General features: G+C 39.8%; 1 protein-coding gene across 7 annotated transcripts in view; it reads left to right on the forward strand.

Annotated features, from left to right (window-relative positions):
- Nucleotides 1-13,312, forward strand: part of PHF20 (PHD finger protein 20) — a 56,599-nt gene that overhangs the window by 13,519 nt on the left and 29,768 nt on the right. For all 7 annotated transcript variants that reach the window (XM_088536060.1, XM_088536059.1, XM_088536063.1 and 4 more), the window contains 7 exons: nt 3,231-3,402; nt 3,627-3,711; nt 4,155-4,234; nt 7,612-7,999; nt 8,418-8,525; nt 9,484-9,663; nt 10,422-10,595. In XM_088536060.1, the coding sequence (XP_088392186.1) occupies nt 3,231-3,402; nt 3,627-3,711; nt 4,155-4,234; nt 7,612-7,999; nt 8,418-8,525; nt 9,484-9,663; nt 10,422-10,595 (1,187 nt within the window). The remainder of the gene's footprint in view (nt 1-3,230; nt 3,403-3,626; nt 3,712-4,154; nt 4,235-7,611; nt 8,000-8,417; nt 8,526-9,483; nt 9,664-10,421; nt 10,596-13,312) is intronic.

Below are 13,312 nucleotides of genomic sequence, written 5' to 3' on the forward strand. Positions count from 1 at the left end.
TTTTTTTCTGAAAAAAATGACTTGTTTTGATGCCCTGATATATTGCCCAAAGTAGTGCAGAATTTCAGCTTGTTCTTACAACGTGCTAGAAGAGTATTCAGAGCAGTATCAGTTGGGAGATTTCTTGCTTGGGATCAATTAACAGTCTTGAATGTCCATCAGTCAGCTAAACGCCTCCTTCATGGCCTGGAGGAGGAGCTATTTGACCTTACCGGGACACGTGGCAGACTCTGCTCTTTTTCATGCCTTGGGCTAGGTTTCCGCTTAGGTGTTTCACTTTGTTTACCATTCCATAGGTGCTTTCTTGATTAAATGAGAGGCCCTTTCTTTAGTTGCCTTGGCCCTGAGGTATTTAAAGGCTCCTTGGCACATGCGTAGGGGTATGGGGTGTTACTCCTTTTCTGTGTAGATCTGTAGGGATGTGTGCCTCCTGAGGAGGCTCAACATGTGGAGCTCAGAGCTCTTGAGAGCCTGTGACCCTTTCTCCTTCACCTTGCAGTTGCCAGGTGCTGGACAACACCATGGTATTTCTAGGTCCAAAAGGAAGGTAGCACTGGGGATGTTCCAAGCTTGTGAATGCATCATAGTGTCTAATAGACTTAGTGTTTCAACGGAGCATTGAACAAACTACTGGCAGATGATGGCTGCTTTAGAAAGGTAGGATTTGTTTAGGTTTTTCAGCCTATTAGCCAGGAGCTGTCTGAGGGCTCTAGTTTGTCTCCATTTGCTCTAGACCAGGCTGAAATTTGGTCTCATTCTCAGGTATCTTTTTGCAGTTCTTGCGGATATATTAACAATTCACCCTATCTGGGAGTTTTTAGAGGATGAGGTGGAACAGACACAGGTGGTGAAACTGGTGCATTGTTCTGGGATGATGGTCCCTGATGTGAAGGATGCTGTTCCTTCTTTAACTGAGTATGAAGCAGGGGGTAGTTTTGCATCACGTAGTTTGTTTGATACGCTCTAGTGTGTATCTCCTGAGAGAGAGAAAGAGAGGCGACGTGTCCTAAATGATGTTTGGCACGGTGTTGAGCCACTTCTCCTTCATTTTCACCAGCTTCCCTCTGGATCTTTGGGAATCTGGATGGGCCCTAGACCCACTGCAGTTCTGATGGCAAGGACATTTTTTCCTGCTAGTCTCTGTGGGAGTCTCCTGCTAGGGTCTGTGGGAATTCCTATCCCTGATTTTACTGCGTTATGCAGGACCTAGATACTCTCAAGTGAAATATGTGGCCTCTAATAGATTTGATACTTTTAACTGCCAAGAGATTGTCTTTGAGATCTTAGTTACCTGTTGGCTGCCTTAACTTTCTGTGAAAGCAGCATTTTTGGTTGTTGTTGTGACTGTGGTCAAAGTAAGTGAGATTTAGGTCTTAAAGGCAGGCAAATCTTGCCTGGTGTTTTTAATTCTCACAGACTCTCTCTCCAGACCTGTTCTGATCTCTCTCCATAGCCCCCCTTGATTTGTCTGGGATGAGGGATTAATAGCAGGGTTTTTGTCTAGAGCATATTTCCGGAATGGAACTTGTTCAACACATTGGCGGCAAGAAGGTCTTGTATATCTTTAGATTAAGTCTTTAGAAGGTCTTTCAAGGAGATTTCCTGTGGGTAACATGTCTGCATAGTGCTGTTTCACATGGGTGCTGTTTAGATGGCGGTTGTAGTGTGTTAGAACAAGCTCAGAGCCTACTGAAACGTAAGATACTGCTGGTGGTCAGAATCTGGGCTGTCCAAGCCTAGAGATGCCTGTGCCGTCAGTAGTTCTCATCTGCCTTCCTCTCTCCAAGTTGCTTTTGCAGTTTCGCGGCTGCAATGTGAGTCTTAGTGGTTTGTTCACTTGTCGCTCCCTTTTGGACAAGGGACACGTGCCATAACTGCTGAAGTCTTGTCATCAGTTCATAACTGTAAAATGATACACCTAAAACATTAAATCTCTGCATTTAAGTCTCAATTCTGCTGGATTTGGATTTTAATTTTAGTGCCAGGTTGGATCCTATGTTTGATCCACATGTTCTGGTGCTCTTGTTGCAGTGGGGTGAACTTCGATTCATGATGTTATCTTCAGCTGTGATAGTGTTGATTCTGAAACATTTACTGAGGTCTACAAATTACCAATGCAATTAAAGAAATGCGGAGTTTATAATATCTTCGTCATTGGAAGCTACTGGGTTTGACCTTCTCTGAATCCTGTAGTAATAATTTAAAAGGTCTGGGACTTTGAAGATGGGATTCAACTTTGAGAACATAAAACGTAAATCTGATTTATTGGGCCTGCTAGACTAGCTGTTATGCTGGGAGGCATAGGGATTATAACTGCAGGTTCTTCAGAACCTCAACCAGAAGTTCTGCAGAAGGTTGTTGACATGAATTGATGGGTATCTCTTCGGAGGAGTGAATTTATCGACCTTCGGGTCTTGTCCTTGATAAGAGAGCTGGAATGACTGGCTTGTCACCTTAATTGTGTAAATATTTTATTTGTTGAAAGTCGAGATTTTAGGTAATGTCTTCTGCCACATCAACTGATGTACTTGAAAAGTTAAGTTTTAGAGACATCTCTTCCGGTCTGATCACATGCTGCAAAGTTAAGTTTGTTTCTTTTTTTCCAGTTATAGTGCTTGGTCTAGCAAAAGAGTATTTCCAAAGCTTGTCTACAAGAAAAACGCAGCTATAACAGAGCACTGACATTATACCCATTACAAATGCTAGTACCTTTGCATCTAACACTATATTCATATGAAATAACTCTTGTTGTTCCCACTGACTTCATCTTTGAGGCTCTCCTACCTGACCCTCTCCTCCTGCCCTTAAGGCAGCTATCAGTTTTTCACATTTATGCTGGATATAGCAAAGTTCAGCCTTTTTCTGACTTCTAGTCCCAGGGGGAAGGAGGAAATATAGAGAGGAAGAGCCCCCTCAGCTGCCTCCCCTTCATGCAACCAGTGTTTGCTTTCATGCAGTTCAGTTTGGGGATTGTTCTGTTCTGGGCCTTTTAATCCTTTGTAATAGCTTTATTGCTCATACAAGAGATAGGTGAAATAATATTAAGACTGTAGAGACAACATTTTGTTAAGTAGACTAACCTTAGTTCTCATTACAGCTGATCAAATGGTCTTCAGATACTTTGATTTTTGGTAGTTCAGAAGGCCACTTGTGTAATGTTTTGCACTGTAGCTGGAGTAATGGTCAGAGATGCACTTATTCATACTTGATTTTAATTACTATTCTTCCAGGTATCCAGCTCACATTGAAGAAATTGATTATGAGGAAGGGAAAGTACTCATCCATTTCAAGCGCTGGAACCATAGATACGATGAATGGTTTTGCTGGGACAGTCCTTACTTGCGTCCCTTAGAGAAAATACAGTTAAGAAAAGAAGGGTTACATGAGGAAGAAGCATGTGCAGTAAGTAGCCAATACTGGACATTGGTGTGTGCCCCAGTTTATTATGCAGTTAGGTGAATTATGACCACCCAGGTGCATTAAAACAGTTCATTCTTCCTGCCTTAGCTACCATATAAGTTCTGTGCCTTATATTTTACTAATTGGGAAACAAATTGTTTTGATTTAATGAAGTTGTATGTTTTATTATTTCTTAAATGAAAATACTTTTAACTAATATATTTTAGGGATTTCATATAAATGATCGAGTATTGGCATGCTGGTCAGACTGTCGCTTTTATCCGGCCAAAGTTACTTCTGTTAACAAAGACGGTAAGGAATCACCTTGCTTTTGTCATGTTTGTTACTACTGCATTTTGAATTTCATTCTAAGCTTTTAAGCATGTGAAGGACAATGTTTTGTCTACAGCAGCTATAAAAGTTGTATGAGCAAGAAAAGAAATCATTTGCAATAATCCCCCAGATTATTCTATTTTAAGTATTTTAGGATTTGGGCAGGAAAGTGTGTCTAAGGAGCAACTCTACCCTCAAACGTGTACCTTTATGTTTACAGTAATTATATATAATACCCTCACTATTCCTCCCTTACCTGGCCTGTAAAGAGAAATCTTTACTGTTCAAGCCTTCCAACAAGGCTGATAAGGAAGCTTCTATTTAGGTCTTAATGTGCAGCTTCAGTAGTGGAACTGTAACCAGTCACTCTGTTAAATCGCTTCTGATCTTTAAATTGCTGTGCTTTGTTTTTCAAATTTTAGGTACATATACTGTGAAATTTTATGATGGTGTAGTTCAGACTGTCAAAAACATTCATGTCAAAGCTTTTTCCAAAGACCAGGTAAGTAATGTGTTCATGCTGCTGGCATGTTTTAAAACGGGCAGCTCAAGCAGCTAGATTTGCTTAATTGCAAAAGTATGAATCGAGTGTTTGATTCTTCTGCTGCTGACATGCAGTCTCTGAGGTGAAAGCCCTTTAAATGAAAACGTGATGCAAATCATGGCATGACCTAAGAAGTTCTTGGTTTCATGTACTCATGAATGTACTCTTTGAAATACAATCAGTAGAAGTTTCAGAGTATGTACACTAGAAATAGGGGTAGGATATTCTAAAACACTTCAGTTGTTTTAGCTATTAACAATTAGTTTAAAATATGTATCAAAAATTAAGTGGATGGAAACTGAGATCAGCCTTTCCTAAAGGAACTAGTTGATTATCTTGAGTCCTTCAGCAAAGTTGTCCACTAACCTTTCCATTCACAGCTTGGGGTGATAGCAGTACTTTTCTCTGGTCGTACTCCGTGTCAGTGATTTGGCTGCTTTGCCAGTCTTACCTACAGTGACTTCAACTTTCAGCTAGTGATGGAAAATGAGCAGTTAAAAAAAAAAACTAAGGAAGAAATGCTAGTCTGCACATGTTTGTCAGTTTTTGTGCATGGAGATGCAGGAATAGCTGACAGGTTTGGGTCATCTGTGACCTGGAGAAAACTTTCTAAGTATTCAGTATTTGCTTTTGGAAAACTTTCTTTACAGGAATGGTTTTAAGGTTCAAATCCTGCCAACACATTCCTGTGGTATGTCTGTAGTCTGTGTTTTTTCAGGCGTGACTTGCAGAAAACTAAAGCAAAAGTTTGAACACTGATGTGGACCTCCTCCTAAAAAGAAAGAAGTCCAAACATTATTATTGTCATCAATAATGTATTATTGAAAAATACAGTCTCAATCTGCCACTGTCTTGGAGAGGCCTGCCTTTCCTTGGTGTTCTGCAGGTTGTGTATCTGCCAAGCTGTGAGGGAAAACTTTCACATTTTCTATAAAGTGCTGTTTCAAATACTAATAATTTGACTGATAGACTAAGACTCACAAGGGAACTACATGAATACTTGTCATGGCCTTGAGAAGTATTCCTAGCCTATTAAATCAACTCGATCTAAAGAAAGCAGGTCTTCTGCAGCTCAATCTGCAGGAAAAAAAAAAAAAGGCAAAATATTTTGTCTCCTTTAGAGAGTTTATGAGCTTTCCACAGTGCTTTGGATATGGCTTTCTTTTTGAAAGGAATTCAGGTTTTGTTTTCAGTACAACCACTGACTGGGAAGTTTCTTCTAACTTGAGAAGAAAAGGCTGAGAGGGGATCTAATCAGTGTATACAAATACCTCAAGGGAGGCAGTGAGGAGGATGGTGCTGGCCTCTTTTCAGTGGTGGCCACCGGCAGAGCTAGAGGTAATAGCCACCAACTGGAAGCATCAAAAGTTCCACAGGAACTTAAGGAAAAATTTCTTAACAGTGAGGGTGACAGAGCACTGGAACAGGCTGCCCAGAGAGGTTGTGGAGTCTGGAGCTCCTCACAACGCGCTTGGACACAGTCCTGTGCCACGTGCTCTAGGTGACCCTGCGTGTGCAGGGGGGTTGGACTAGATGACCTCTAGAGGTCCCTTCCAACCTTAACGATTCTGATTCTGTGAAATTAATTTTATTACCATGTTTTACTCTCTCCTTTGGGATAAAAGCTATAATGGGAGAAATTGCTTTTACTTGTTATCAAAACTCTTTAGGAAAGTATTAAAAACAAACAAACAAACAAAAAAAAACCCAGCCACTTCAGAATTCAGGACTCAGTTGTGAATGTAAGTAGCTTACGGTATAAATTTAGATACATCATAATGTAGGAAAGGCTGGAATCATGAAGACTTGTAGCTTGTATTTTATTTGTTTAAAAGCCTGTTTTTAGAGGGTAATAGAATAAGGTGGCCCTCTTCAGTGGCAGTGTTCCCCTGCTGTTGCAGAGAGGCAATAACAGGCTGCATTGGACAGTGCTGGTCAAATGGTTATTGCCTGCACACTGTGAGTGTTTTTGTGCAAGGACAGCTTTGAAGAGTTCAGAATATCAGCAGATAAGGCTTAGGGTCTTTACCATTCAATTTTTTGAGTATGACTTGATTAAGATGTTTCAGGTATGATGTGATGTCTCCTGTCCTATTCACATAGGTTGTTCTGCAAGCAGCACAGCTAGTGAAATGTAATGTTTGAAGGCTTTTGTTTAATTTGCAAGTTCTCAAGTTTGATTGCTACAGTAGTCTTTTCTTTAAAAAAAAAAAAAAAAAAAAAAAGTAAGTTCATGTCTGTTCTCCTGAGCATGGTTAAAATGGTCTTGTGAGAGGTGGAACAGATGTGCACATTGACCATTTTATTGCTTCAAGCTTATTTCTCAGGCCTATGGCCTAGAAACTGCTCTCTTGCATCAGTTTATGAATCCACGTGCAGATAGGAAGACAGTGGTGGGAAAGGCGAGATTGTATGGGAGCAGATGAGACGTCGTCTCAGAACTTCGTGCAACCGAAATCAGCTGTTGCAGCCTCTTTACAAAGAGGCAGCCCTTCCAGGCCTGTGATCTGTGTCCAAAGTCTTCTCCGATTGTCTCCTTTCAGCCTGCTGCGCAGAGCAGTGCTATGGCTGAAAGGAGCTTGGTTGCTTATTAATTGCTTCGAGTTATTAGACAACAGGAAGAGGGAGGTTGGTTAAACTAAAGCCAGTGTTAACACAAGGCCAAGCATAGAGAAGAATAATCTAGACTCAAAATCAGGAGGAGGTTTCTGTTGGAGCAGGGGAGCTCTGAGACTGCAGCTGGATCATGGGAAGAGGGGGGAAAACCCTAAGCAACCCTGGCTTCCTCTATGAAATATATATATGTATGTATACACACACACACACACATATATATATGGTAAAACAATAATACAGTTGAATGTTGTATCAGTAACTTACTGGGGAGTGAACTTAACTGTGAAGACGACCTTTTAATTTTGCCTCAGGTTTACAGTTTAAGTATTTCTTTTGACTTCTTCAGTGTCTCACTGTGTACCTGGAGTTTCATTAATGATAGTGGTGACTAAATTAGTTCTTAGACAAAGGTGTGTGAAGGATTGAAATTTTCATTACATCGGACATAAAATTAGAATGTGTAACTTCTCAAAATCGTGTCAAATGGCTCCCTAGTATTTATGTTATCCTGTTAAACCAATATGTGTCTGCTCTGTAGGTCTTCACAGTTCAGCTGCCTCAGAGTTCTAATGTGCTGTTGGCAATAGAAGAGTATGTGCTTTTTTCCTTTGAAAACTGGGGGGGGAAGGCAAAAGTCTACGAAATACAAAGCTGGGGCAGGGGGGAGGGCTTCCAGATTGCAAGAAGTTCGTTTTCATGTCCCACTCTCTTCCTTCTAGACTATCGTGGGTAATGCTAAGCCTAAAGAAAGAGGTAATGAAATTCCGTCATCTCCTGAAAAGCGGGAGAAATTTAAAGAACAGAGGAAAGCAACAGATAATGCAAAGAAAAACAAGGATGAAAAGACATTAAAGACTGAGAAAAGGGTTAAGCAGTCTGATAAAGAGGGAAAATTGATAGTCATCTCAGAAAAAGGCAAGGGCTCAGAGAAGAATATATCTAAGAATGGAAAAGAAGATAAAGAGAATATATCAGAGAATGATATGGAATATTCAGTAGATACAGAAATTGAGAAGAAGCCTGAGAACGACAATGTAAAGAGTCCACAGGAAAATGTAAAAGAAACTAAACGAAAACGTGGAAGGCCACCAATAACTCCTCCAACAGGTATGTAGTAAGACATAAATTGCTCAGACTGCATTGTCCCAAGTCCTTACAAACTTAGAAGTGTCTTGTTGTTCTGTCTCCAGCCTCAGAGACTCTAGAAGTTTAGATGTTTTCTTATCTCACCTTTGCTCAAGCTTCAAGACAGCTGGGAGCATACTTGTTCTTCAGATTCAAAGGTTTTCAACGATTTGGCAAGCAATCAGTTTTAGGCAAATAATCTTCATGAATAACTGTAAAATATGCTGGCAGTAGGATTCAGTTTTAATATGTGGACATAGGAAAGCCAGGTGAAACTAGGTGTGGAGATCATTAGTTTACACTTTTTATAAAGGAATAAATAATGAGACTTACAAACTTGTGTTAGAAGTTTCCCAGTTTTACATGCAGTCAACTTTCTGTTCTCTATGTGAATATATAGAGCAAAGTTCTCAGAGGCTGCAGCCCATAGCTTTAGAGTTAAGACGTCGGAAAATACCTAAAGGAGGAGAAGTTCCAGCGAAGCGTCCCAGGATTGAAAAAAATTTGTGTGAGTATTTTTGGTGTTCAGCTGTCACGGTAACTGTACAAATAAGTTTCAGAAGTGTAAGAGGAATTTTTAAAAAGTCTAATATTAACCATGAAATGTGATATAAAAATGGCTTAAAGGCAGCACCTGCTTTTCTTAAACTGGCCATTCATGTATAGCATTGTTATGCTGAAGGTTTTTACCAGTTTTTGAAAGTTGAGTTGGATACAGAGGCCATGCACAGGCTGACAGTTTTCATGCAGAATTTTACAGGGTTTAGGGGCAGGAGTGGTTATATTTTCTCCAATATTTAGACAACCAAAAAAGCCTATTTCTAAGAAACTGTGTTTTTTTTCTTATTATATGAACCATCTACCACGTTGCTTAAAAAGCAAACAAACACCCCCATATTTTAACATTTGATACATGTTCATGTCACTGCAGTCTGGTAGCTACCACTTCTTGATATACTGTGTAATTATGTTGAGCTTCAGAGTGTTGATCAAGAAATAAAATTACCATTTGTGGTAGTATCACAAACAAAGATGAAGAAGAACTAAAGAGGTTTATCTTCCAGAGGACCAGAAAGTGTAAAAGTTGCAGTTCATGTATTATCCAGCATTATCAAGTCGGGGTTGTTTGTGTCTGAGCTGCCTGATTTAATATCTCCTATGGAACATGTGAGTGGGACAGTTGCTGTTGAAAGCAGTGCTTTATCAGTAAGACATCTGTATTCACACTTAAAATCTGTAACTCAGAGTATTTGAAACATTAATAAATGTGTATCAGAATCTTTATCCCCTGTTTTTGTGCTTGTATCTATTTGTTGATGTGAGTGTACCTTTTACAGAGGCCTAGTTATGAGAGCTGTTTAACTTTTGCTGATACACTCAGTCCATAAACAACTTCAAACTGTTCCTGGGAGATAAGTCAAATGTGCATGTGAGCTACATAGTACCATCAGATTTCTGTTTTTTAGCTCAGGAAAAATTGAAAGGCTCTTCAGAGAACCATGAGAGAGACCAGATTAGGAGGCGATCTTCAAGACTCTCATCTGGCGTTAGCCATGAGATTGAAAGCACGGATCACAACACAGCAACTTCGACAGAAAGTCAGGCTTTGAAAGATGCAGTATCTCACCCAAAGGAACCTAAGAAGGGTAAGTAGCTTCCTTGTATGTCCTGAACATACAGTGGTAAGGAAGGCTTTTGGTTGTTACCAGAACCGTATTTTCACTGCATAACCTCCAGATTGTGTATATGCAACTAAAACAAATGTGATTTCAGGAGCAGTGCAGGGTAAACCCCAGGAAAGCTTATTTTGATCTCTGCTGCACTGATTGCTCTTCATTTGCTTTTGATTTCTTCTCTGTCCGTAATCCTAGCGTTTCCCCCATGTAATAGGGAGCATAACCAGCCGCATCCTTGGCTGTCTGGCAAGGGAGAGCTCTGCTGGTTTCCTGAGGACTTAAAGAAACTGTTTTTAAAGAGATTGCAGGTTATGCTTGTGAAAATTATGCAATTGATGTTTATTTTTTATGTTCTATATATTTTTTTCTATTATATTCTTTTGATTTGGGAAGTAGTTTAAAAGTTAAATTACAGTTTAATCAACTTGTTGAACACGAAGGCAAACAGAAGGGCTCTCTTTTTCTGTACTAGGCAGTGTAGAAGTAACTTGCCTTTTCCTCACAGGTGAATCTCTGATAATGATTTGAGCAGACCTAGCCTGTATGAAGCTGTGATGAACTAGCAGCCTGTGCGAGTTTAAGAAGTTCAAAATGTTTGTTTGTTTGTTTTTTAAAAAAAGCTTTATGCTAATATAACAGCAAACAATCTGACTGTAGATGTGTATCTGGTGTTTTGGTATGTGCTTTTGTTAAATTTTATTCATTCAAAATTTTTTCCTCTCTCCTAGTTGAGTTGGAAATTCCTGTTGAAACTGACCAAAATGTCCACGAAGAAGCATCTTCTGGGGATGCATTGCACACTGCAGTACTTGGTGCAGATGCCAGCCTAAAAGAAGAAAAAGTTGAAGACACTGAGCCTTCCTGTGCTACTGACAGGCCTGACGAACCTCCTGCTGCTACAGGTTCAGATTTTGATTTCACATTTTATGTAGATACTTTAAGACAGCCGATTCTAGGTACTTCATGATTTAACAGTATAAATAAGAAACATTAATGTTAACTGAGGAGAGAAATGCTTATTCTGACCACTGACACTCAGTTTTGCTGTTATGTGTGAGTTTTGGACTTAACAGCAACCCTCCAAAAGGTAGAAATTAAAAATTTTAAATGAAGTTGTGTAGTACTTTAGTAACAGGTAAAATAAATATAAATATTTGTTTTCAGGATATAATCTAATACTTGCAGTTCTGGATTAGGTCAAACTAATGTCTTAAAAGATCAGCTTCTTTTGTAATTTTGTTTGTACTGTGAATACATGGTAGCGTTAATATTCTTTGGGAGTCCTGATTGTGCATTTCTATATCCTGACATTTTGGCCATTAAACTTGAGTCCTAGAATATTTGGTTTATTTAGGGCAAATTTATGGAATAACTGAAACATTCCAATGTCTGTCTTAATGCATGTTTTCTCTTAGTCTCGGAAGTGTATGTGCCATGCTTTTTCAAAATAAAGTTTCATATACAAAGAACAGACTAAATCTTAATATAATGTTGCCCTGGGATTATTCCTTAATAACTTTTAATATCCTCAGTTAACTGGGGAAGCTTGTGCTGGAAATTTCCTAATTTATGCTTGATCAAGAAAGCTTCAAGTTATTTGGGAGAGTGCAATTAAAAGTCCAGCACTGCTGGAGCAGTCCGCACGCACTGGCCACGCTCTGCTTGCTCCTTCTTCCACACCTCCTCTCCCACTCACGCGTGTCATTTTAGCACGCTGCAGGTAATTCTGTTGGTCTGATATCCTTTTGCAACTGGTAACATTTGCACGGGCATGTGTAATGCAGGAAGGAGTTTACTTCTTCCTTTTATTTGCTTAGACCTCAAGATTTTTTTCCTTGTCAGATTGTTTTGTCCTTGTCTTCCTGGAAAGTACATGTGATTACTTATTTATTTTTAAATGAATGGGTTGTAGCTTTTCTTAGTTAATGAAAGCAAAAGTACTGGTTGTCTGGTGTAGCTGAACAGAGCATTAGAGTAACGTGGCAGAGTCTGCCCGATCCCGAGGAAATGCTGTTACTCTCTGTAGCAACTCTGAGTGAATGAGTTGTCGAGAGCCTCTTTGGAAGTCTTTGAAGCCAAGGAAGGGTGTAAAAAGTCTTCTCCTTCCAGTGGCTATGGATGCTCCTTCCCCTCTCGGAGCTGGCAGGACCAGCTTGCTGGGATACAATCTCACTTCACTTTCAGGATGGAGGAGCTGCTGGAGGAGCTGCTGCAGGTGCAGGCATCACTCCAAAGAGATGCAGCCAACTGAAATATTTTGGAGTGCATGCAGAATTCATGCCCCGATAGTTATTTTAATAGGTATTACAGGTCATAGCTATTTCAAAAAGACAATTGGTAGTATTTCAATGAAAAGACTTACTTTTCGGTCTCTCAAATACTATTAAAAAAATATATATGCCAAAGCTTTCCACCACAGTAGATAGCTATCCTTTAGGTGTGCTTTGTGTAGGAAAACAATATATTGAAATGCTTTTTTAACTTCAGTGATCTAACATAAGAAAATTGTTGCATTTTGTAAAATATGTATAGATTTGCATTTACAAGTGTTGCAGATTTAAGGCTACAGGCAGTAGGCTTGTTCTTAGGTTTATTTTGTATAACCCCTGAAGGTACTCATGGAATTACAAATCCATAAACCACAACCTAATTTGCTGGGAAACCGGAGCGTGATAAATCTGGGCTTTCTGGAAGAACATACGGTATTAACAGTATGGTAGAACAGTGTGCGTAGTTACAGATAGTCTTCAAAGCTGTTGTTCTGTTAATGTAGTATTAACGAGGCGTCTGAAATAATATAGTAGGCATGAAATATTCTCAAAATAAAGAATATTTTACTTGGTACCATAACAAATACCTCTGTTTTGAGATTACTGATTAAAAAAAACCCTCTTGGAAGAAGGGCCTCTGTGTTGTAGCTTAAATATGGGATATCAGATGTCTGAAATGATTCCGCAATATCCTCATTTCACATTTTGTAATTACTTACATGGTTTGAACTTGTACTGGTATCTGTTTAGAGAGAGGGTGTACGTGTAGCTGTGCAGTCACCTTCAAAGATGCTTTTTACATGTTTTGGAATCTGGATTTGTCATACTTTAAAAAAAAAAAAAAAAAAATCCAGACCAAACAGACTTAGTTTGCTTTACCTTATAAAAATGTCATTGCTCTGTGCATTTGCTGCTGGTTGGGAAGCTCTTCCCTTTACATGAAAGAATGAAAGTTAAATGAAAGTGCCAGCCGGCTTCCTCCTCGGCCCCGCCTGCGGCTGCCAGAGTTTGGGGTGGCGGGGCCTGCCCCGGGCATTGGGGGCTGAGGCGCGCTGGAGGCAGGGCCGAGGAGGCACCGCGTGTCCTGGTGCTGCACTCCAGCCCCGGGGCAGTGTGAAGGCAGGCGGGTGCTGGGGTGGTGCTGCTGTGCAGCTGAACCACACCAAGTTCAGGGAGCCAAGGCCCTTTGGGTATTTCTTGCCTTTGCCACTGCTTCTCTCAGATTTTTTTTTTTTTTCTCCTCCCTTCTAACAAATGTGCTACTGAGCATTTGTGACTTGAGCTTAAATCGGTAAGAATCCTTGCTTGACTATTTAACAACTAAACAAGTGTAATCCACACCGGTGGGA

Source organism: Tinamus guttatus, unplaced genomic scaffold, assembly GCF_059628265.1.
Source record: "Tinamus guttatus ecotype Peru unplaced genomic scaffold, ASM5962826v1 Tinamus_guttatus_pri_ptg000650l, whole genome shotgun sequence".
NCBI classification, from domain to species: domain Eukaryota; kingdom Metazoa; phylum Chordata; class Aves; order Tinamiformes; family Tinamidae; genus Tinamus; species Tinamus guttatus.